The following is a 26,158-nucleotide window of genomic DNA, read 5'->3' as shown; positions in this document are numbered from 1 at the left end:
TGAGTTCTCAAGAGGAATATCCTCTTTCCCCGTCTTTCTGGCACTCCTCAGGGGGTGGCTGGCATCCTTCAAAGCAGCCAGCCTCTTTCTTACCTGAGTCTTTGATGGGCCTGGACCAAGAGAGCAGCAGCAAATTGAACTGGAAGGTAATGTCACTTACTGGAGGTGGAGAGGAGTGGGGAAATGGTGGTTTCACCTAGGTTATCTCATCCTCAGTACAAATCTTGTTCCCTATGCCTCCTCACCCTCAGAGTATCACTGGGGGAAGAGACTGCTCAATACTAGAGGAGGAAGTAGTTGGAAATAGGAGAAAAACTGACTCCTTGTCTTCTCTGAACCCACTGGATAATCCTGTTCTGAGAATAAGACAAAAATCGTGGTTATTTTGTGTCCTCACAGACATGGTATGTAAGGAAGTTTTCTCTGATTTTCAGAGTATTTGGTAGGGGAGTTGTTATGGGAACAGAAACAAGGAGTGTGTATCACTATTCTGTTGCTTGGCCTGGAGCAGAGAAGCATGAAGGGTTGAATAAAGGAACTTACCTGAAACAAAACCAGCTCAGCATTTGCTATGCCATGTGAGAGCTGAACCCCACTGGACTGTGCAGAATGAGGGCTAGAGAAATCACACAGATTACAAGCCTGCTTAAGGATGGAGTAGGAGAAGCAGAGGAGCCCAGAGGGGAACCAAACACACGCCAGATAAGGATGCTTGGATCTGCCTGATGCAGACTATGACAAAAGCCTCATGGAGACCAAAATGTGAGCAGATGATCTGCTGTGTGCCCAGTGGAGACTTCTGGGGTGATGTGCTGACACCAGATTGTTTGTGTCTCCAGGTAACCCATGAGGGCCTGTGTGCTTTAGATAAACTACGCTGCAGAACTGTGCCCCTCCTGTACGTGGGTTGGTCCTTCTGCTGACAAGGAGCTGGGCTGCAGGCCACAGGGGTGCCCAGGCACTCAGGCACTAGTTTGAGTAAAAGGAGCCAGAGGGGCTGACCTGAATGCAGAACTTCATAAGGGGATGAACGAAGGCTATTCAAAGGAAGTTGTATGAAAGCTGAGACTGAAATTCTGCCTTGGAAAGCATTTTTTGCTCCCTTCCTTGAATAGAATTGATGCCTACAGGAGCAGGAAGGTAGAGCAGGCTTCCACCAAGCAGCACCAAGAGACATCTCCTGTGTGGACTGGGCACATTCTTCCCCATTTCAAGTCTTGCAAAGGGCTAGCGAATACAGCCTGAATACTGAATACAGTAGGAATTTTTTCTGCAGAAGTGAGAGTGTATGGAACTGCCCTGGAAGAAACTGATGGGTTACAAAGTGGCAGTTATTAAGCACCAGACTCTGCTTTGGGCATCCTGCATTCCTATTTTTAGTTGTCTGTTTTTTACAGAGGACCCTAACTCCTTTCATTGTGCTGAATGGTTTCCCACAAGGGGGAGAAAAGGCCTAGAGGAGGAACTTGCAATCTGTAATTTCTGAGCTTTGGCTGCTTAACTTCAATTTCAAACAAGAAATTTTAATTGAGGGCCCCAAGAATCTGCTGTTCCTTAAATAGGAAGTCTATGTTTGCTTTGGAAATGAGTGAATCACAACAGTGTTCTCTGTGACTGTTTTCTGTTTATGACTAAACCAAAAGTAATATTTGCATTGTGGAGCTCTGGATTTTCTTACACATGTTTCTCGTTGTGGTAGCTGAAAGGCTTTGCTGGCAGTACTGGTGGTGAAGGAGTCACAGAGCCTTCTGAATTTAAGTGTACGGTGGCAGGAGGTACTTGCTGCCTCCTCCATTTGCAGTCCATCTTAATTGAGATTTGGCATTGTAAGAGACTGATCCAGATATTTTTCTGTTAGTAAGAGAAGCATTCCTCTCAGCTTTTAAATGAAAAAACAAACCCAGTCAAATGCCTGCAGGCAGCATCAGATGGAGCAGACTGAAAGAAGAGAGTCAGCAAATCTGGGATTCCTTTCATCTGTCCTTAGTTCTGTTTGTATTAAACACCTTGAATGAATTAGTTTTCCCCTTTTCCATTCTATGGACAGCAAGGGGATGTGCCTCCATTTTGTCATTCATCCTGAGTATAAAGTGGAGGGGAGGCTCAAGACCTCCAGGCATGGACAGGAAATGCCCAGCTCCTCCTTTATGGACAATAAAGAGAAGGTAGTAATGAGCTGAAACCAGGGGAACACTTCCAAGGAGCTGCCCGGTGGTGTGGGGGAATAGAGCCCTTCAGTAACTTAACTCTGCTGTGTGCGTTAGGCCACAGCGGAATGCTAAAAGCAGTCTGCCAGAAGAAATACATAACATATCATTTAATTTGAAAGGAAGAGATGGGAAAACCCACAGTCAGGGAACCAGCAGGATCAATGTCAAAATGTCTCCCTCTCAGGAGTCCCCTGTAGAACAAAGATTTAAAATGTTTTCCTATTTAGTCTGTGTGTCTACAAAGTGTCTTTTGGAGAATATTTAGTTAGGCATTACATGTGTAGAAGCTACTTACTGATGGTGCTGCTGAAGTTATCAGGAGCTGTTTTCTAACTCCTGCACAGGAGTTAGAAGTTCTAATTAATTTAATGTTCATTAATTTAATGTTCATTAATTTAATGAACTTCTAAATCTCTGCTGAGATTTTGTGTTACTGCATGTTGCACGTGCGATATTCATGCTTCACTTGGAGCTTCATTAAATGGATCAAGGCAAGAAGAGCAGAGCAGACATAGATGTAGCTGCACACAGTGGCAGGCAGCTGTGGCAGCAGGATGGGATTGCCTGTGGGGCTCTCTCTGTGCTAGCTAGCTTATTTCCCACACAAAATGTTGTATGAAAGCAGCCAGTTCAGGCTGTGTGCTCTAGGCATGGTAGTGATGTCTAATAAGGACAGTTACTCATTTCTGCAGTATCTGTATGGTGCACAGTTTTATTACAGTAGCAAGTGCATTACCAGTGTAAGGAATATTTATTTGTGTTTGATTTTTGTGTCTGAAGGCTCTGTAGCACTAGGAAGAGTCATTCTTTATTTAAGGAGTGGTTGCAAGTTTTACTTTTTTATAAATCACTTCTTGCTGTTGGGAAGTAAAAGTGCCCATGTTCATATTTTTCCTGAGACCACACTTGAGGTATGTTCAATGTATGTACCAGAACATTAAAAGGTATTGATAAATTACAAAGAGTTCAGAGAAAAATAGCAGTTTTTGATACATCCCTTGGGAGCAAAGATTAAAAATCAAACATGCAGTGTTTGTGGGAAAGAACAAAGACTGATACACAATTCTTGGAAATACTAGAAACAGGGACAGAAAGGCTACAAAGGGGTTCCTTTAATCTTGGTGATTTAATTGGGAAGAATAGCATGAAACAGGGAAGAGGATACTTTATGTAAAATGCAAGAAATCTGTGATGTATAAGCCTTTCTAGGTGTACAATGATGATCCATCTATAAATTTCAAATAGAATAGTTACTATAGCACTTACTAGAATAAATATTTGATGTTGTTTTTTCCTTTTTCTTCCTTTCACAATATTGTGTATACTTGTGGTTGCACTGGTGAAGACTTCTGGAAGGAAGGAAACTGTTAAATGCAGTGCAACCATTTTACTGAGAAAATATCTTTGCCAAAACCAAAATATTGCATGTTGCATTGCACTGCAAAAGATGGGGCATGAGAAGTTTTTGTGGTATTTCGTAGCTGCAAGTTTAACAACAAACGTCTTTGGAGAATGCTACTTCCATGTGGCTTTTCTTAATGTGTCTCTATGGGCCAAGAAAAGGAAAGGTTTCTGAGGAGAGGGGGTGCCTATTATTATAGCAACTGATCTGGTTTGAAAACCAGATTGTTTTTCAGACATACAAGCACCTGAAGCAGCTGAAAGCCAAACCACAGTTTTATACCTAACAGCTTTGATGTTTGAGGAATTGATACTGTTTTTTAAGTCCTGAAATTTTTCTTTGAAACGAACTGAGACTATCAGAACTCATAAAATCTGTTCTTTTTCCCAGTTCCACAAGCAAAAGAGCAGGAAGGAGCCAAAAAAGTTGCAGGTTTTCAGAATGTGTCTAATTCTGATGTTCATGACTTTCCATTTGTGAGCTCAGTTCACTCCTCTTTGAAGTATTTGGTTTTTTGTGTTTTTAGAACCATATCTGATGCTTTTTTTGTGTGATAACTTACTGCTTGTTAAACTGCTATCCTGAGCAGAAGAGAAATGCTGGTTCAGAAGGAGCCTTATCCATAAGACTTTGGGAGTACTTGGATTTGCAGCATAAGGTTGTTGAAGCAGAGACAGATAATTCTACTGTATTGCATTTATTTGTAAGACATTCTTGTGCTTGGTTTTGCCAAACCAAAGGTGGGCAACCAGGTGTTTTTGTGGAGTTGTCCGTGAAGAGACCTCTGCATGGCTTAGGAAAGGAGTTACCCTGGGCGTGAGCCCTTTCTGTGTAGATTTGTACCCTGGTTGCTTATTTGTCAGCAATCTTCAGTGCTCAAGCTGTTGCTACCTTCAGCCACAATAATTAGTCCCTGTTCTGGATGCGTTGTTGAACTGAAGTGTTTTATGGAAATTAAAACTGCTCCTAGATTACTTCTAGTATGTAGTTGTGTAATGCTTTTTTCTTTCTGGCCTCTCAGATCTCGGAAAACACTTCTCACTCCCTGAGTTTTCACAGTTGAATTCAAAAGCACACTGGTTTCAGCCTTTAATTCTAGAAGGCTGGGTGATCATTCAGTTAGGTGTATTTTATCCTCTTGAAGCAAGATTAGTCTTCAGTTTCAGTTTTCTCATTGCCATCTAGGTCAAATCATTCTGGCAGAGCACAAGTCTGTCCTCAAATCCTGATGCATCAGGAAAATGCAAAGAGCTCCAAGTTGTCACCCTGGCTTTCTCCTGAGCTCACACAGGCTGACCTTGCTTTGTTCAGCTGGCACATGTTTACATTGATGGATTTTTGGCAACCCTCCAGTGTTAGATATCTTACAAATGAATTGGTCACATCTATACTAGCAAGGGTCAGAGTGAATGACTAAACTTGAGTGAAGTGCATGAGACTATTTTCCTTCTACTGCAGAAGGAAATGTAAAAAAAAATGTAAAAATGTAAAATGTAAAAAAATGTTTTCCCTTAGATTTTGAAAGGACTAATTACTAGTGAAAACATTATTCTGCATTTTAATATTTAATGGTACTACAGTTAATTATATTGCAGAAGTGAAGCGCACGTTCTGTTCCCTGCTCTTTGGTTTTATGAATAATTCCCTCAGAGTTGCTTGAACTTGCTAATTTTTTGGGAAGCAATATAAAAATTGTCATTTAAATAATCAGCTTATAGGACATACAAAATAAATCCAAGGCCAGCCTTCTGTAAAAGACAAAAACACAAATGCTTGACTTCATTTACTGTGTCCTGTCCCTTCTGGCTCAATGCATAAGGCTCTTGAGCACATGCTCTTAGTCTCTGTGGTACCAGTGTCTGGAGTAAAGAACCAGAAAGGATTGATGTATGCTCTGGTAAATGAAATTTTACAGTAAAATGCCGATCTGGCATTGAAGTCCAGCCCAGTGTATTATGGACTAAAGCGAGGCTCCATTAAAGATGAGAGGAAATTGTTCTAGAACCGACTGCAGGTATTGGGAGGGAACCAACATGCAACACGTACTTGAGCATTCAGCCTGGATGTTGTCTTTGTAGACTTGAGTTCTTTTACTAGATGTTGTTTGGAAATACAGCAGGAATGAGGATTTGGTGTTTGGTCAGAGCCATGGCTCAGGTTACAGATTTAAACTTAAGAGGGATACTCCAGAGGCTCTGCAAGCAGTGAAGACACCAAATCCCCAGGGTGGTAGTGCCCAAGTCCATCAAACTGCTTTTGTTAATCAAGTGCATGTTTGCCAGATGTTGAAGAGCGCACCTCTGATTTCATTCTTTGGAATAAATCCATAAAATGACCACATGAACTCCTTTGGTTGTTTCACATAGCTTTTGTAATAACACAGTTCCTCTTAGAATGACTCTTTCTCCTCAAGTTGAACATTGATTGCACCCCCTGTAGCATAATTTTAACTCCAACTGATTAAAATTACCTAGCAAAGATAACTTGGAGGCATTTTAACCTGTAGAATTAGCTAAGAATGCAAATAATGTTCTGGCATCATGTCCTGTTTGTTATGCATGTGATGACAGTTTCCTTTAAACATTGAGGGTCTTTTGAATTATTTTCTTTGCCTTACCAGCCTCCTTGGGCCTGTATTTTACAAAATATGTCCCCTAAGAAAACTAGTTATTACAGAAACTGCAGTAACAATATTTGGCATTTACTGAAAGCAGTAGTACAGAGAATAAAGCCTTCCACAGAAATAAAAGTTGACATTTCCATGCCTAAAGAAAAAAAAAAAAATAGTTACATAGACTGAGTAAAGGCATCTTTAAGTCCTGTTGTTGTAGACAGATCAGGGACAGTTGTTCATTGTGTTTTTTCATTTTCCATCACTTGCAAACATTTGACAATACTTAATTTTGCACCTGGGATGATGATGTATCTTCTCTTAAATTCAGTGTCATACTGAAAGACCTTTAAACTTTCAAAAATAAACATAACAGCAGGGTAACAGCACCAGCATGGAGCATTTCTTTTACTCTTTTCAAGCGATGTACAAAGGAATATTTTCCCTACTTCAGTTTGAGTACGATGTCTTCTGACTTGATTTCACAGAAGCATCTCTGACCCAGAGCAGTTCTTGGTTTTTTTGCTGTTGAGCAGTAAGTGTTAATTCATGTAGAAATCTGTGAAATATGAAGCAGAAGCAGTCCAGTTCATGTCCAGTCCAACTGGAAATGTCATCCTAATAGGTCATGTTTTGTACTTGGCAGGATTGAAAGGCAAGATGTTTATATTTGGATGACCTGAAGACTTTTAATAATTTTTTATATTGTATATCCCTGAAGCCTAAGGAGGAATGCTTATCAGCGTGTGAGCAACACTGGGTTCACAGTGTAAATTTTCATTCACGGCAAACTGAACAGAAAACACTGGAATATACTGAATCTTTTTCCTTCATCTCTGAGGGCTATGATCCTGTTTTTTCTCACACATTTCCTTTGGATTTTTCTATTCTCTTTTACTTTTATGTTTTGTCTGCTGCACACATTTTAGCAGATGCACAGGCAAAAAAAGAAGTGATAACCCGTAGTTTAGCATATTTTGTTGTATTTTGAAAGATTTATCTTAGCGAGGAGAAAGGAATATTCTAGATGCTATTTCTATGGTTGATACAAACTGAAGGTCGCAGGTTGTTGACCAAAGAGACGTGATGGAGCTGGAACACAGTCCAGGGCACAGCAGTTGTCATCATGCTCCACAGAAAGGCCTTTGGGATGCTGCCCTGCTCCAGGCTCTCTTTTGGGGTGCTGGCAGACTGCAGGGAGTTGAAGCTGGCACTGTGTTCTTTCCTGGCTGAATGTTCAGGTGATGAACACAGCCAAATTCTTCTCTCATTTACAGTGACACAACAGGTCTGTTGGTCCTGGTGGGGAGGGAGCTGTTGAACTGCAGTGCAGTGTCTCACATCTTCCTCTCCTGTCGAGTCTGTGCAGAAGTTGATGGAGTCAGCAGTCTGTGGGGTGATACTGAACCTCTGGCAAGAAGGCCTGTGCAAGATGTGTAACTTGCATCAGAGGAGATGCCCTTGAAAGATGGTTTATGTACAAACTCAGGGGGGGAGTAAGTTCTGCAACAGCCCATGGAGAGTAAATTTTAAAAAGAAGCATACATCAAGAACATGAAACTTATGTATTTTGAGAATACTGGGGGGAGCACATGGGTGTCTGCCTTGGTTTTTATTAGTAGTGCCCTACATTGTACAGAAACTGCATTCATAGATTTCAAATCCACAAGGGCTCGGCTTGACCATCTAGTGTGCACAGCACAGGCTGAAAATGCAGAGTCTGCATTATTGCTTCTGCATCTGCCTCACGACTTCTTTTTGAGGTAACACCCTTTTTAGAAAAATTTGTTCTACTTTGATCTAAAGCCTGTGTAATAGACTAATTAGAAAGCTGTTCTGTTCTTGTGATGTACTGCCACTAGTGCTGTTCATTAGAGATGTTTGATCCAGAGCAGCTTTTACTCCAGTGGGAGAGAGAACAACCTGGTAGATGTTATTTTTGGAACTTGCTTTCCAAGATAGTTTGCTAAAACCCAGATTTTACGAGTGCTCTGACACACTAAAATCTTTCTTTGGGTCCAGTATGTTAGTTGAATCAGCAGACTAAGACTGGGATCAATTTGCTTAATGTGCCTTATGGAGTGAGACTCATTAGTGTTCCTTCCTGGCGAGTTTTTAACAAAGACAGAAGCTGTGGTCTGTAGTTTAGCTTAGCTCAGAACCCATTAGAACCAGAACATTAGATCAGGCCCTTTTGGCTTTTACAGGTGATTGTACTAAAAGAGTCATGTACAGCCCTTTATTTGCTTAGCACATCGAGTTTGTTGCCATAGCTCGTTTTTTCAGAGTTTTGCTAAGTGCATACAACCTTCAAACATACTTTGCATGTGAGCTTGCAAGATGTCCTTTGCGTCCTCCTCCCCCAATAACTGGCAGCACACTCTCTTTTTCTCACTGCCAAGGGACATACTGCCAGCAGAGAGAGGTGGAAGCAATAACAGAAGGAGACGAAGACAACGAAGGCTGCTGCTGTTGTAAGCCTGGGCACTTGCCTCACCTGCTGTCCTGTAATGCAGCCTTTAACCTGCGCTGGCTGACGTGGGAGATCACACGAACCCAGTACATCCTGGAAGGGTACAGCATCATCGACAACAACGCCGCCACAATGCTGCAAGTGTTCGACCTGCGCAGAATCCTCATCAGATACTATATCAAGGTAAACTCTTTGGGAAAGTGGACTTTGTTCCTAGGCAGGTTTGTCAAATAGAATGCTGTTTGTCTATAGAAGAAAGAGCATTTGCAGGTTTTTTTGCTTTATGTTTATCCATCCGCACTACAGTCTGGCAGTCAGACTGAGCTGATGGTAGACCATAGAACCACAGAATCATTTGGTCTGATCTTAAGATCATCCAGTTCCAACCTTCCTCCTATGGCAGGGTCACCTTCCACTGGAATAGGGATAATTAATTCATGTCTCCCTTTGCTAAATTTAATTCTGATCACTTATACTTGCAGTTAGTACAGAAAATGGCAGGCATGCTTCAGTGGAGATCCAAGAAGGTGAGTTACCATCCTGTAGTGATAAAGTCAGATAAAGTTCTTACTTATGTTCTTATGTCCTTACAACACTTCACTAACAGTTTGTTATTTCTTCTTGCCTTGGCCTTTCCACTGTTTTGCTTTTTGGGGGGGGTTCTCTTTTTTTTTTTTCCTGGAAAAGAAAAGAAAGGTATTAACAAGCATAAAGTTCTTGGGAAACTTCTGAAGAGCTGTTTCTCAAATGTACTGTTTTAGTAGTGCAAACCCCCTTCTTACCTTCTGTTTAATGTATATACCACAACAAGTTTGAAGTTGTTTTTTTCTATTGATTACACAGCAGTTAATTTACACCACTTCCATATTTACATTGTTATTAAGACCACAATAACCACACAGATACTAATTTGTAAAAATAATTGAACTTTATAGTCTAGTAAGACATCTTCATCCTCTGCCAAAACAATTCCCAATCCAGTAAATGAAGTATTTGTTGAGCTTCGTAGTCTACTGAAACAGCAAGAGCCAAGTGCTCCTTTCTGTGCCCCTGGTACTGCCATGACGCCAGTTGCTAAAGTTCCAATCCCTGACACCTCTTTTTTACTTATATCTCTGCAATTGTAAAAATCTGTCCGCTTCAGAGATAGACCTGTTGTAAACAAATTAATCACCATTTTTTGCAAATGAACCAGTGTTGTAAAAACAAGCTCATTGCCTTACAAAGCTGCTTTGATCATGCAGTTGATTAGTTCTGGGATTTCGTAAGTAATTTTGAAGGCAGTATGGCCTGGTAACCAACCCACTTTGTTTAATAAACTAATAAGAAATAAAACTGTATGTGAGCATGCTTTTTTCATTTTAGAAGCAGGGTTTGTGGCTATAAATTATTTTAAAGGTACATAACCAAGCTAAAAAAAAACAAACCAAAACAAAAACCCAGCTCTTCTTCAATGTGTATGTTGCTACAATTGCTTTGCTTCACTTTAAAAGGTAACCTGAATAACTGGAACATAAACTGGTGCCAGCTGGGAAATGACTCAGCTTTTGATGGGGAATGAGATTGAAAAAAATCCCAATCTAAGCTGCAATCTAATCAGCATCTTTTTAAAGCAGTGAAGAATTCTGCTTTATAAACTGGAACTGTGTTTGTGCCTTAAAATGAATTAATATTTGGAGGGCTTGTGGAAGGTGTGAGGTTCACCACATGTGACGTAAAAGTTAACTGGAAGGTAGTTTAGAGCTTCTGATTCTCGATGCCCCTGAGAAGCAGCTGACATAGGTAAGATGGTTTAGACAAACTTTCATCCCATAGTACAGGTGTGCTTGATCCTGTTTTAAGTAGAAGGGAGTGGGTTAAATGCTCTCCACATCACTGAGGCATGCTGTGGCTCTATCTCCACTCTATACAGAGTTCATGTGCACTGCTGATGGCTCTGAAGGCATGAAAATCAAATATCTTCTTGTTAGATTTAGTTGAGGCAGTATTATTATACTGCACTGACAGAGCTCCGTTCTCAGAAAGGTTGGTCTTCCTTCTCAGGCTGTCAGTCTTTTTAATCTACTTCTCTTTTTAGGGAAGGACAAACAGAAGATAATAATAACAACCTGTTGGTACCTTCGATATTAGCCTGGGCTGGGGCTCCCTTAATGTAGGGAGGGGTGCACTCAAAAAATACCTTCTGTAGAATGTCACTTCCCCAAAATTACCTAGATATTTTCTCCTTGTGTTTTTAAAGTAATTAGTTTTTTTTCATAAACAGAAGCTTTAAAAAGATTTGGTAAAATCTTTAGTACAGCCTTGGGAAGTGAGAAGATTATAATATGTATTAGATCAGCTTTTTTCCTGTTTATTTAATGATTGCCTCCAAATAAACTGTATCAGACACAGAGGTGAGAATTCATTCCTTCCTCAGCTCTTTCTTCTGGGGGAATCTAGAGCAACACCCTTTGCAATTTCACTGTGAACATTTTAAAAGTCCTTGACGCTTTCTCTTTAATGGTGTGAAAGTAAATGTAAGAAGAACTATAGATGAGGCAGTATTCAGGTCACATAAAACACAAACTCAAAAAACATTTAGGCTGGAATTTCTGCAGGAACTGCACTTCCAGTGCATTGAGCATTTGGAGTGTTTCTGGTTTATTCTCTGTAGCTTACAATATTGTAAATATTTACCATATTGTTTCAGAAATGCCATATAGCTGAGGATGTACTTGTGCACAAAACATATCTTGTAAGAGTTACCAAGGGCAGAATTTAATTAGGTAACTGAAGATTTTCTTGTTTCTGTGTCTGATTGCAAGTCTGATTTTTTTCCCAGCTGAATCAGTTTCTTTGTAAACACAGATGAGGATAATAAAAAAAGCAAAATATCTCAAAAATCAACAAAGAGAATGTATACTTCGTTTTAGTTCTTCTAGCCTTCAAAAATAATTATTGTATTGGTCTTTTAGACAACCAGTTGCACTGAACATCTTATTCTTAAATCATATTTATTTCATTTGCAATTTCGTTGGCAGGCTAGAAATGCATACATTTCTTATTATGAAAGGATTTTTATTCCCCACAAACAAAGTGGGTCAGCTTCTGTAGCCCTTCTGCATATATTTTGAAATAATTTCCTGCCCAACTACTGTGGTGTTTTTCCCTTGTGTCTCTTCCATCTCTTCTCAATGCATCTTATTTAAACATCTTCTAGTATTCAAGAAGTCTGTGTATTTGCTAAGTGCTGTGTTTTCAGTTCCTATTTTTTCTGCATGAATCCTTTTTAAGGAGTGCATTGTTCTCCTCATGCCAAGAAATTAAGGGTCCATCCTGTCTAAATCTGTCTGACTTGTCTTTTTCCTCTGCTTGATTCTCCTCTTGCCTAGTGTATTTTTCACACAATTTGAAAGAAATACTATGGAGAGCATCTGAGGTTTTTAAAAGGGCTGGTAGTGCTTCTGTCCTTTGTAATCCATGATATTTTCATTTTATACATTTATTTACTTAGTACTATTTACTGGTATTGACTGGGTAAAGTGGAACTTCATCTTCAGTTGTGAATCATACTTGCTTCTTGTTTGCTTTGGAATCCAACTCTATATGAATATTATAAAACATTATAATGGCACTTTCCTGCTGATGGAACACACTGGAACTTCTTAAGTTTCATATTCTTTTGAAAATATGCTCCAATTTGTGTTTGTATAGAATTTTTTAAATTAATTTTTTATTTATTATTATTTTAATGTGTCTAAACAGAGTGGTAAGAAAGAACTTAGATACTCAGGCACAGATATGAGATACATGTGTTGCTGCTTTCTAACATTTATGTGTTTGGTAAAAGAGACCCTGCTGAATGCTGCTCTTCCCTCAATGCTTTTAAAGCAACTCAGTTATATCAGTTATCAGCTTTTTAACCTGACATGTAAGAAAAAAAATCTATTATTCTTTACCTGCTGCATTGACAAATAACAGATTTGTGTCACACACGTCTGTCACATCTCATCTTTGTAGCTAATAACGAATTAGGAAAGCGTCATCCCCAGAAAACAGTAAGTCCACTGAGGAAAAAAGAGCCCTATTTTGAGATGTGGCAATCTACTACTGTTTTTTCAAAACATGCCTAAGCTACTGTTGATATCACTTTCTTGGTGATAGACTCTAGAACCCCACTAGTATTGACATGTTTGAATGCTGGAACTCTCTCTTCCTATCATTGCATTGATTTTCCTGTAAGGCAGAAGGATATTAAAAATATTACTTCTTTCTGTTGTCTGCTATCAATATCAATTATTGTCATCTTTCTAACTTGAAAACTTTTGTGAAGCAATAATGATGTTAAGCAGTAAAATGTGAGAAATGTGTATATATATATATATATATATACACACACACACACATACTATTCTTAACGGGGTCCTATTTGGCTTATTCTCTTCTGTGTAAAATACGTTTGCTTTAATCAGAGTTCAGAGTGACTAACATTTTCCCATTTTGTCAACAGAGTATAATATACTTTACAGCAAGTTCTCCCAAAATCCTTGACTGGATAAAAGACGAATCCATCCAAAAGATACTGCAGCCTTACGCAAAGTGGCATTATATTGAACGTGACCTTGCCATGTTTAACGTTAACATAGATGAAGATTATGTTCCGTGTCTCCAAGGAATAACAAGAGCTAGCTTCTGCAGTGTTTATCTGGACTGGATTCAGTTCTGTGCCAGGAAAAGGGTGGAGGTACATGTCAATTTTATTTTTTTCAGCAGTATTTGTTTTAATTTGTGAGGTATGAGGGAGATGGTGCATGGCTACTATTCTACTTGCTCAGGATTAGTGGAATAAAATTTATTTCGTATCAGCTTTTAGCTTTAATGTAAAAGGAAAACATGTTTTGTGGAATGGAAAAAACCCATATTTTGGAAACTACCCATGTGCAAAAACTGGAGTCTTAAGGAGCATTATTCTTTGAATACAGAACCAATTCTTTACTGTGCAAATTTCCAACAGCGTTAATTTAGTTGGCTCTAGAAAGCATGGATATATCAAGTGCTCACAGAAGTACTGCTAGAGCAGGCTCCATTCAGAGCATGTCATCAGAGCATTACAGTTCCTTCAGTGTTGCCAGTGATTGGTACATTTGCTAAATGTCTGTGATGTCTGTGTATCCTTTTCAGAAATTTGATTATATTTGCATACAGTTGCAGGATGGTAGGGGAGCGAGTGCATGGCACGCTCCCTGCTGGCATAGGTCACCTCTGAGAACTTGTGACTCAAACATGAACCACACCACAGAACCCTGTGAAACCACTTGCAGCTCTAGGTCAAGGGCAGATGTGCAGCTGTGCATTTGCATGATCCGAGCCACTAAGATTACTGATGGTCAGCGGTCATTTTTCAGAAATGCACTACTGTATTTCCATGGAATACTCAAAATGGCCCAGAGGGAGAGTACAGTTTCCAACAAGCATATTGCCTTGATCTAATTTTCTGATTATTGCTGATAGTGGCAAAAGTGGAGAAGTGTCTCTCTCCTGGCCACAATATGCTCTATTTGTGTATTTTTCCACTGAGGATCACAAACTGCACATCACATTACTGACCTCAGCTGGTGTAACGTCACTGAATCTTTCTTGAAACATCACCAAATGTTTCTGCTCCCCTTTGGTTCATTCTCATGTCTCTGATGCTGAGTACCATTCCACCAGTTTCCCTGCATATCATTATGTTGATATTGTCTTCTGAGCCCTTTCCACCATCTCCTCCTACTGAGAATACTTTGCTTCTTTTTTTTCTCATCTCCATGTCTCAGCTCCCAGGTTCTGACACACAAAGAATTGCACAGTGCAAGGAAAGCTGCTGTTAATTGATGCCTTTCCATTTGTTCTCTGGCTTAGATTTTCAAATTCAATAATAGATTCAGGGATGCCAATAGGCTGGAAACATGTAAGTTAGACTTCAAAAGGCAAATTACTGCCTGCCCTGGTGCCACACACACTCAGATATATCTTTTTGTTACGTATTTTACCTTTGTTTTTTAATTCACTGACTATAGAGAAGCAAAGTTCATGTAAGAAGTGGGATAAAAATCCCAAGTTCACTGTACACATAACCCAGAAAATCAATGTTTTATAGAAGGAGTTACATTCTCCATTATAATTGGCTTTAGTTTTACAGTCAAAGAAAGCTCTAAGAAATCACTTATCGCGTGGACTGAAATAATAATTTGTATCCTCCTGAAGACAAACATGCATGAGGGATTGTTCCAGATTTTTCCTCCTGCTTGGTAACAAACTTTTCTTTGTGAAAATTTCATGAAAAAAATTGTTAAAATGGAAAGTCAGTGTCATCAACCATTTAGATAGATATTGTTATTCACTGAAAGTGTGTGCCTCCAGACTTTTCCAAAGAGATTGTACTTCTGGAATCTGTGGTAAGGTTTCATAGGAACTGTGTTCCATGAAAAGGGGTTTGGCTGTCTCCAAATGCAGTGTCTCCCAACAATAAGGAACCTCTTCCAGTTTAAAATGTCAGATCTGGGAGGAGTGGAAACAAATGAAAATCCCTTGGGATCTCACTACCTGAGAATGAAATGTTCTGTTTCCAGCCAGTGGGCAAAACAAGCTTGCATTTTGCAAAAATCCTCTGGTGCTGATGGTCATCCTTCTTGATCTGTTTAATTGCAAAGAATATTTTGGTGCGTAGGTCCAGCTACATGAAAATGTTATGAATGTCACCATTTGTAGCACTGTGGTGCTTTTGAATGTGTTTGCACTTAGAGTAACATGTAAATCTTAAAACTTTGTAGCACCTGGACAGCGATGAGGATTCTCCTCTAGTGACACTTTCCTTTGCCTTGTGCATACTGGGTCGGAGAGCTTTGGGAACTGCATCTCACAATATGGCCATCAGGTAATCTTTAGGATTCCTTTTTCCTCATGTTAAAACAAAGACCTGTTTGTCTTTTTTCATGTGATGTGGGATTTTAAGAGAAGATTAGATCTAGGTGAAATCTCATTTCTCCATAAAATGTTTTCTGTCATACCTGGTCATCTTTTTCTTTGTGATTGGCTAAATAATTAATACCAGTCTTTATTTTATAGGGAAAAGCAGAATTTTTGATTGAAAGAATGAGTACTAATGGTTATTGCTTGTGTTCACTCATGCCTGGCTACTGGAATGCTATCCTACCTCTGGTACTCCAGTAGGAGAAAGAAATCTCCAGAAGAGGAAGAAACTGCTCTCATCTGAGTTGTAGTTAGCTAAATAATAATAAATGTATAAGGGGATTCTCCTCTGTATTCCTCAGGGGTGCATTCCTGTTCATTGTGCCACTTCATTCTGGCAACTAAGGAAGGGAGAACCTCTCATCTCCTGAGGCTGCAGCTTTGTCTGTTCTCAATCTGCCTTGCTCGTTTGTTCATTCATTCAAAACACTTCTTCCTAGGAAGTCTGGTTAATTAAAATATGCCTCATTGAGATAGTTTCTAAATATGCTTTCCATCTTATATTTTCATTAGGGATTGTTCCATTTTCACTGGGAGTTCTGAGTTGTTTGGGTTTTATACAGTATAATTTACACTGTGCTACAGATGAGGCATTTTATTAATGAAATAATTATTATTTTAATGGCGTTTAACTTCCCACATAATTTTAGGTTTTTATTAGATTTATTTGAGCCCTCTGTGTGCACAGGAGTTTAGTAACAGTGGAGAAGCTGAATAAATGCAGTTTCCAAGTGACCTTGCTGTGTTATCACAGAATGGTGAGCAAAGCTACCTAGACCTCTATCAACATGCTCCTCAGAGAGGATTTGTCTTACTAACAAGCAAACAAAGACAGCATGTGTGATCTTGATGCATTTTGTTATAAAACAGTCCTTTTAAATATTCATTCTGGCTTTGTTATCTGTTGAGACATTTATACAATTTTGTTTTATGTCTTCCATGCAAAATGTTTGTGGCTCACGTGGCTTATTTCTTGTTGCGCTGCTGATTTCTGCTTTCTGAAGTGGCTTTTGTAATCTCTTTTCTACTAGTCTTTATACATTCCCTTCCTGTAGTAGTTTTCTTTTAGGCTGCACTTCTCCCTTCATTTCTATTCACTCAAATTAGTGTGACGTTAGGTAAGTCATTTTTAAATTGTCCTATTTTTTTGATGATCCAAATTTTAGAGTTTGGGGCCGTGATGGGAAAGTTTATGTGCATTTATGATATTTGTATGAGAAAAGATTAAAGTGATTTTTGATCTGGGCCTGCAATAGATAGGTCACAGCGATATTAGGAATTCATCTAAAAATAACACAAAAGCTTCCTAAAACTGTCATCACATTGCATGTACTTTCCACTGGATCTTAAAATCTTCATTACAATGCTTTGGCTCTAGTACAGATAAAATAACAATGTCCCCTATTTGTACTGGCTTACATGGCTAGTAGCTAATGCAAAGGGATAATATTATCAGACACTTTCCAAAGCTTAGCATGGAAAGTATGAATGTTGAGGATAATTATTTGTATAGTGTTCTATAAAGATTTTAAAAATAATTTCAGGAGTCAGCTAAACCATGTCTTTTCAAAATCTGAGAAATATCAATGAACCAAATTACTTCCTCTCTTTTGAAAAGTGTACTCTCCATATTTAGAAATACTTTTCTTTGGGAGGGAAGGTCTGCAGAAAGGCAAAAACTGGGGTAGTCATCTGAGGTGCACAGCTCTGTCACTTTTTTTTAATCTTTTCTATACAACCTTCAATTAGGTCCTGGTTTTCATTTTATTAAGCAAGTGCTCCAGGGCAGTATCAAATCATTGTATTTTTAAAATGTATTTCATGACACAAAAGGGACTAAGTGGAAGCTTCTGTCAGTATCTTTTCCAATGCTACTTCACAAAAGCTTTCCCTGGAAAAGTTTCACTGTGGAAAAACTGTGTCACTTCCCCACCTGGTTAAATTACCTTTAATACATTTCCACTGTCAGAAGGATCTGGAGAAATAGAAAAGGAATCTGAGTAGCACAGTTGAAGTTATAAATTGCTGCAGCTACAAAACATGACTTTAGCTTGGTAAAATACATTTCTTCTTGTCTTTCAGAATGTATATGTCTTAACTGACAAAACCAATTCAGTAGAAATTATTAACTAAGGAGCAAGGTGGGTACCCTACTCCCCTGACATCATGACCTTTATCTGCAGAAATCCCCCCAATACCTTCACCTGAGCCTGAAGGACACCCTTCTTACTCTGTTTATTGCTTCAGACTGATCTGCACAACTTGTTTAAACACAAATGAGCAGTCAGCCAGTGAGATTCAAATAGGAATACAATTATGCAGCATGCCAGGGGAAGGAAACTTTACCCAATGTGTGCAGCGCTGATGAGGCCAGAAGGGGATGCTCACGAGGATTGTCTTCAGGCATTCCTCTCTCTGTTTGGCAGAGCACAGCAGCTCCCACCAAGAGCAGTCTTGAGTGTTCCTGCTGGTCCTTGCCCCCAGCTCTCACACTGCTGCAGGTCAGCATTCAGTCAGATGGGGGAGAGGTACTTAAGGTCCTCAGAAGCTGGAGGAACATTTCCTTGAGTGATGCTTCACAGTCCTTTACTTTGAAAAGGTGCCATGATATTTTGAGGACCTTTGGGAGCCTACTGGTGCTGAAGAGGGTTTTAGTTTTCTCAGGAATGGTCAGAGCAGGCAGTCCCACAGCCAGATATGTGCAGGAGAGAGGGGGTTGTACCACATGTATGAGGTTGGAACTAGGTAATCTTTAAGGTCCCTTCCAACCCAGGGCATTCCATGACTCCGGCTGTTGGGGTGTGGGTCAGGGCTCCTAACACATTTTATCACGCTCAAATGCTGGATTTAAAAATTATGCATTTAGAATACTCCACTAAGCACTGAGAACTTAGCTTGATCATCTTGGGACTTTCTGTTAATTCTCTCTGTGGAGCATCTTGTGTACAACATTGCTAGGGCTTTTGGGATGCGTTTTGAGACGTATGGGCCAGGTAGGCATCGTACTCTTCTCACTGAACGAAGCATTTCAGGTGTTCAGTGGAAGCAAACCAGCCAAGAATCTGCTGTGCTCTGCAGTCCGTGTTGCATTCTCAGGGGTGACTATGCAGGTAGTAGGAAACTTTCTCTGAACTGAGTCTAGTCCTTGCTGTTTCTTGGAGGAGTGACAGTCATCCAGCTGCTGTGCAGTGGAGCAAAGGTAATGTTACCGTGGGCTGTGCACTGCAGAGTTGAGAGTCAAGTTTACATTGTGTATGCAAACTATCAATTTGCACTCATTTACACATGATTTTGTCTAATCTGTTAATCAGCAAATGTCACTGTGTAAACCAAGATTTTAAATGCTCTTATATAATGTATGTAAATAATTATTCACTGTACCTGTTCATGTAAATGTCAGGAGAAACCTAATATTAACACTAGATTACACAATAAATGCATTCATTAAGGAGGCAGAACATTGCAATGCAAATCACTTGCTCTTTTAAACTCTCATTAGGAGGCATCCTGCACAAAATGCAATTTGAAGAATGACATGACATTACCATTCATTTATTCAAATGTGAGTGATATGTTTAGTTGTGTATTTGTTAAAAAAAATACAGAATAATTCTATTCATCCACTAAAGCTACTAGTAAAAAAATATTTAGTAAAAATTTCAAATTTGGAAGAATGCAGAAATCTCTCAATAAAGCATCTCTCATCAGATACTTCCAACACTACCAAGATTGGCTGCTCAGGTTCCCCAAGCTCAGTTTGGACAAAGGGTCATTCCAAGAAATGCCCCTGGCTGGAGGAGCTGCTGCTCACTCTGAAACCCAGAGAAGAAGCTGGCCCCAGTTGCCCCTTCCCACCTGGTCATCCCCCTGCACTTCCCAGCATCTGACGGAAGGGGAAGACAGAGGGCACGGGCCATGGCACCACAGGGCTGCTGCTGATGCTGCACTACTGGTGGGAGTTCAAGCAGGCAGTGCAGCTTGATGTCTGCCAGAGCTGAGCAGGGCAGAAAAGTTTGACTCTTAGCTCACAACCAGTCATCTAAAATATCCAATTAGAAGGGCTACCACTGAAAATATTTCAGGTGGACTATGACCTTCAGGTCATTACTAGCTCACAGACATGCTCGTTCCTTTATTCCTTAAATAAATGTACAGTTAACACTGGAGAAGGTCTTCAAAATACACACAGAGATATTCACCAGCTCTTGAGTCTGCATCCACACTTTTTTCAGGCTGGCACTAAATGCTTTAGTTTCAGCTGTTGGAGTGGTGCAAGGAGTGCAGTAGGAGGGAGTGTTTGCTTTGGCACTGTTGCCCTCCCTCTGATGTTTTTGGTGCTGCTTAATCCCCTCTTTTCTGCACTTTCAAGGGGCTGACGGCTCCCATGTATCTACCAGCCTTGTTCTAAAATAGCTTGCAGTTGTGACAGCAGCTTTTCAGGTTGTTAGCTCAGAGGGTTAGAAATGTTGCCAGGTACCATAGTTACGTCTCTTACAGCTTAATGTTGTTTCTTTGACATGTAATTTTAACTTAACTTGTTTTTTTAAATATCTTGAACCAGTCTGTACCTACAGCAGATTACTAATTGAGGTATGTTAAAAGTGGGCCAAGAAAACAGCAACAACCTTGAGTGAAACCTGAGATCAAAGTGGTTGAGAGTCAGGCCTGAGATCAAAGTGGTTGACTTTTACAGCTTTGTAATAATCTCATTAGTGTCTTCAGGAGAGAGCATAACAATGGGAAGAATAATGAGAGCTGTATCTTATATGGATTAAGGAGGCTGCATGTTACAGAAGTAATGGCTTGAGATAGTGTCACATTATAGGCAGAATATACCCAAAACCCTCATTACAATTGTCAGGAGAATAAAAGATGCCCATGGTTCTGTGAATACAGCAATCTCCTCCAGACCGCTCTGGTGGAAAATACAATACATAAAATAATTGACTCAGCCTCTCACAACTACTGCCACCACTGATTTGCTCCTTGTAGTAGTCATGTTTGTTCTTTAAAATCCCCTGAGTTAGAGAACTTATTATGCAGAGGGATGACAAATGGATGATCCTCCCCTAAGCCCAGGGAGAGCTGTATGTGCTTCGCCCCGCTCCCTGTGCTGATGCTCGGCTGCAGTTTGCATGGATGTCCTAGTCCCGGCCATGCCTTCAGCACATCCTGCTCTTCACAGCAGCCTGTTTAGCTGGTGCTGATTGCCCGTAAGGCACTTTGATGTGAATGCAAACTCTCTGTCTGCTCTCGTGTTCAGATTTGGCTCTGAGAGCCTCCCAAGATGTAAAAAGCAGTTCTCTCTCCTGCCTACTCCTCCTTCGTCCCAGCCAATGTTTCAGAGCAAATACAGGGGGTGTTATGTGAGGAGAAACTATACGATGGATCATCATTAGATGCGGAGTTCAAGGTAGCTTTTACAATTCATCCTGGGAAGAATATTTAGGTACAGAAGGTGTTTTTTCCAGGCAAGGATTCAGCTGTGTATGCTGATGTCGTCTGGTGGGGGGGCAAGTGAAAGAGACCTTTCTGATGTGTAGCCTTTTCAAAGGGGGTGATAGTCACAAATTTCACCATGCTGGCTGCACTCACCATTCTCCTTCCAGCCTCCCAGCTGGCTTATTCTAGGGCTTTCCTAGCTATTAAGCAGGTCTTGAATATATCATAATTTTCTGAACTGTGGAGATGATGGATTGAAAGTCAGTGGGGACCAGGACCCACTCCTTAAGGACACATAATAACTCCCACTGAAATCATTGCTTGAATGTTTTGAAGATCTGAGTGTGCCTGTCTCACATAGGCATGTTTTAGTATGTAACTTAGTACTAATAAATGCAAATCAGTTAAGAATTCATGGAAGTTTCTCTGTACTCCTTACATTCCCAGCAGTGACAGCAGCCCTGCCTTTCTGGCTAGTTTTGGTCCTACCGATTAGCTGATTTGTATTACATGATGCTTTCATGGAGAAAATCAGTATCCAACTGTTTCTCTGGTAACAACATATGGATTTCCACTTTAATTTCTAAGACAGGGTACCCACCAAGAGCAAAATTAGAATGCCTCTGAGGTGAGGTTGGCCAGGCATTCTCCCAGTCTCCTTCCTCTCTCAGAGAAGAGAATATATTGAAAAGATACTTTTCTTTTTTATAAAACAATTAAGAAAGCTCAATTATGTGGAAAGATTGTGTTCTCTAGAGAAGGGCTGGGCAGTAATGAAAGCTACTAACATCTTAATACAGCTTCTCCCCAGAGTCTCTACAATCTAAAAAATCAACTGTTGTAAGAGCGAGTAAAATCTTAGCAGGTGGATGAAACCATGTCCTGTGGGTTTGCAAGATATGCCTGTTTTTAATAGATGGGTCTGCTTCCCTCAATTTTGAGATCACTTCTTCAGAGCAACATTGGGACAAAAGTCACCTACAAGCATTATACAAGTGATAGTGGGGTGGGAATCTTGCAATTCACAGTGCAGATTGGAGCGGAAGGTTGACTGTTTCCTTTCACAAAGCCCTCATGCAACCATCTTCTAACAACTACCTGATTTTGTAGCTTTTTCCTTGTGCTTATATCTCAGGTCCAGTTAAACCATCAGGCCAGGCATAACTGCCTACATCTAGTTTCTTACAGTAGAAAAAAGAAACCCAGTGTGTATTTGCTTTATAGCTCATTGTTTCACGAGGAAGCACCTGTTGGTTGATTCCTGCTCTCACCTGGTTTGCTGAACAGCTCTGAAATTTAATATTCTCAGTACATCTGCTTTAATGTTCACATTTAGGTTTGAATGTCGTAAGAAAAGTCTTCGATTTCCTGAAAGTATTTTTTTTCTATTATTATTTTTCACTTACAAGGAGAAGTTGCTAGCAGGAGTGATCAATAAACCTTTGAATAAGGAAGCAGCTTCTGCTGGCTTCGCAGGGAGTGCAGTGGCCCTCTGACCTGGTCTCTTGGGCACAGCTGCAGAGAAGCAGCGCCCTGAGGCACCCTGTGACTCATTCACCCATCCCAAAGACATCCTTCATTCTGGGTGTCCCATTCATCTTGTGGCCAGTCATTTACAGAGCACGCAGAAGGAAAGCTGCCTCTCCCGAGGAATGTTTTTTTTTGTTGGAGAAATGTGACCTGACCCTGCTTTACAGCCGCTGAAGGCACTCACCCTTGGGCCAGGGGGTCCCTGGCCACTGCAGAGGTCATCATGAGGCTGGAGACTGACAAATCTGTCTTGGAGAGATGGAATTGACTTCTGGGAGTGACTGCTGCCTTTTTCTTACAGCTTGGACTCTTTTCTTTATGGGCTCCATGCACTGTTTAAAGGAGACTTCCGGATAGCAGCAAAAGACGAGTGGGTCTTTGCAGACATGGATCTGTTGCATAAGGTTGTTGCCCCAGCAATCCGAATGTCTCTGAAGCTACACCAGGTAGGGTATTTATTTATGTTATTTATTTATAACATTTACTGTCGTGTCTGTTTTCTTAGGAAAACACAGGATACCTTAACAATTGTTCAAAGGAGAGAGAGAGAGGGAAAAAAAAGAGGGAAATGGAGTACTTGGCATTTATTTATTTTGGATTCACTTGATTTTCTTTTCTGAACCCCCAAGCTGCCCATTTGAAACCACTTTGCAGAGCTTGACCCTGCATTTTTCATCAAAAGAAAGCAGAAAATCTTGTCATATTTTACTTATCTGGATACTATAAAGGAGGTTCCTAGATTTAAAGAAAATACATTGATTATGCTGATTTCACTGCTAATTTCAGGTTAGGCCCTGTATATCTTAGAGTAGATTTTGTTCTTGCTCTGGCACATTATGATTCAGTATTATGCTTTTATCGAGAATGATATTTATAATTGTTCTGGATGTTACTGAACTTCTGTGAATTTGTATCTGATTCTTCGATACAATAACTTTATAATGTTATCACTGGCCATGGTGCTGCTGGATGAAGTTTCAGTACTGTGGTATTTGCTGATGGATTCCCAGTCTGTGCTGTTGTTGGTGGGGTTTTGTGAATAAAAATAAGAATTTCCACAAGAAATGTGGACTGCTCTAGGTGATATCTCTCTCCAACTTACCCAAAAGCTCTGCCTCCCATAGTTTCACACATTAAAAAAAAAAAAAAAAAAAGATAAGCTGATATCCTCCAAGTGTCTTTGTCATGAGCTCAGAACAGGTTACAGTAAAACTGAAATTGTACCTTTCTATATTACCGTTAAATGAACCTCCCAAAAGACACTTTATCAAGTGTCAAGTCACTTGGAGGGGGCCAGCTTGCAACTGTTTGGAAAGCAGTATTTTGTTTACTGTCAATAGTTTTTGTGTTTTCACGAAGATACCTGACCTCTTCAATACTTTTTCCTGTACGACCAGGATCAGTTCACGTGCCCAGATGAGTACGAGGACCCAGCAGTTTTGTACGAAGCGATCCAATCCTTTGAAGAAAAGGTGGTGATTTGTCATGAAGGGGACCCAGCCTGGCGCAGCGCAGTCCTGTCCAACCGGGAGGAGCTGCTGACTCTGAGACACGTGGTAGATGAAGGAGCAGATGAATATAAAGTTATCATGCTCCACAAAAGCTACCTGAGCTTCAAGGTGATCAAGGTACATATGCCATCTTTCTAATATTGCAGTAATTTAGGGCTGTGGTAACTAGTTCTGTATCTGAGTAATGTGGCTGAAAGAAGTTAATTGTAGTTTTTAAAGTAGGGACTGGGGGCTGAAAGAACTCTCTTCAGTTGACTCCCATTTTGCCACCCACGTTTGTGTCTCTGAAATAACATTCCAGGCTTCACCAGGCAGTAGCTGCAAAAGTTCATAAAAAAGCTGTTGGTGCAAAGATATGATGTGTTTGCACACTCAGCCACTGCCGTTCTACTTAGATCCTGTAGTTCTGCATCTTGAGTAGCAAGTGTTTTTGCACGATCTGCGTGTTTTTAACCCACCCGCAGGTCAACAAGGAGTGCGTCAGAGGGCTTTGGGCTGGCCAGCAGCAGGAACTGATTTTCTTACGCAATCGTAACCCGGAGAGAGGAAGCATCCAGAACAATAAACAGGTGTTGAGGAACTTAATTAATTCTTCATGTGATCAGCCATTGGGATATCCAATGTATGTTTCCCCCTTAACCACCTCGTACCTCGGGACACACAGCCAACTGAGGAACATTTGGGGGGGACCTGTCAGTTTGGACAACATTAAAAAGTGGTTCAAATCCAAGTGGTTAAGGTAGGTGTTAAATTTTGGCTATGTTGGTAAGAGACCCTGCAGTCTCAGTTTCACTGTATTTTCTGTTAAAAGTGAATAATTCTGTATTGTTATCTATGAGAAAAAAATTAATTGCAAGTAACTCAGAATATAACAAAATAGTACTGCAAATAGAACTGAAAGAAAATCCATTAACTCATTAATGACAAAGCTTTCTACATGTTCAGCAAGAGACATTCAAATCACGCAGCACTACAGACACACCCCTTATTCCATGGAATTTTACTGTTCACACCATCTAAATAAGGTTATCTTTCCTGTAACTCTGAATATGAGTAAAGGTGCTGGTGGATTTTGGTGAGTTATGCTCCAAAGCTTCAGCAGTTAGATATTCATCCCCGAGTTATTGTTCTTGACCAAAGCACACCTAAAAATGTACTTGCTGTTCACCTGCCTGACTTCCCCTAGCTATGCATCATCAGTACCTGACACTGTATCTCCCATTCCTATTTGCACTTTTCACACTGCAATAACTCCCTTGCCTCATTCCCTGCCCTGTTGCCACTGTAGCTGAGGAGAGGCAGGGCACCATGGAGACACAACGGGAACCAGCTCGCACACCAAGAACTGTATTAAAATGCCAATATTATATCTAATGACTTAACATGCTCATTTCCCACCATGCAGCCCATCCCTCTGAGCTCTCTCCAGCCCATTCCTCTTTGCTACTTGGTTACCTCAAGCAGCAGTTAATCTTGGGAGACCACTGTAACATTGGATAAAGAGCCCTAAGGTATTTCAGGGTTCCAAAGCCACTAAACACAGACAAGGGTCATGTACAATTGGCTTGTGTCATATACGATTTTGTTCCAGTTAAGCTTATCACACCATCATCTTTGCCATCTCCTGAAATGTCAGAAGACCTGCAGTGGTGTGAGGGAGAACACTCTTTGAGGGCACTTAGCGCTGGTGACACAAACTTTCATGTTCCTGCAAACAGAATGCGAAAGGACTGCCATGCAGCAGCTCACCACGAGAGAGGCCATGTTGAAGAGGTGGATAGTGGAGGGGGGTCTTCATCTAGCAACAATTCCACAGGGAATTCAAGCCAGAGCAGTAGCTCACAGCCCACCAGAGATGGAACCCCTCAGCTGCAAACTTCATCTCAAGAGGTCCACCAGCGGGCAGGTATTTGCACAATTTACTTGGCTTTCTCTGGAGTCTTTTTCCAGGGTGACACATGGGCAGAAGCTTTTGGGGAGTCCTCAAAT

General features: G+C 40.3%; 1 protein-coding gene across 7 annotated transcripts in view; it reads left to right on the top strand.

Annotated features, from left to right (window-relative positions):
- The window catches only part of PCNX2 (pecanex 2), a 150,328-nt gene that overhangs the window by 114,531 nt on the left and 9,639 nt on the right, over positions 1 to 26,158 (top strand). For all 7 annotated transcript variants that reach the window (XM_058419568.1, XM_058419567.1, XM_058419570.1 and 4 more), the window contains 7 exons: positions 8,626 to 8,879; positions 13,186 to 13,419; positions 15,488 to 15,591; positions 22,960 to 23,104; positions 24,056 to 24,286; positions 24,634 to 24,908; positions 25,888 to 26,075. In XM_058419568.1, the coding sequence (XP_058275551.1) occupies positions 8,626 to 8,879; positions 13,186 to 13,419; positions 15,488 to 15,591; positions 22,960 to 23,104; positions 24,056 to 24,286; positions 24,634 to 24,908; positions 25,888 to 26,075 (1,431 nt within the window). The remainder of the gene's footprint in view (positions 1 to 8,625; positions 8,880 to 13,185; positions 13,420 to 15,487; positions 15,592 to 22,959; positions 23,105 to 24,055; positions 24,287 to 24,633; positions 24,909 to 25,887; positions 26,076 to 26,158) is intronic.

This window comes from Hirundo rustica, chromosome 3 (assembly GCF_015227805.2).
Source record: "Hirundo rustica isolate bHirRus1 chromosome 3, bHirRus1.pri.v3, whole genome shotgun sequence".
In the NCBI taxonomy this organism is placed as follows: domain Eukaryota; kingdom Metazoa; phylum Chordata; class Aves; order Passeriformes; family Hirundinidae; genus Hirundo; species Hirundo rustica.
Note: the sequence above shows the minus strand (reverse complement) of the source record. Positions and strands in the feature narration are given on the sequence as shown.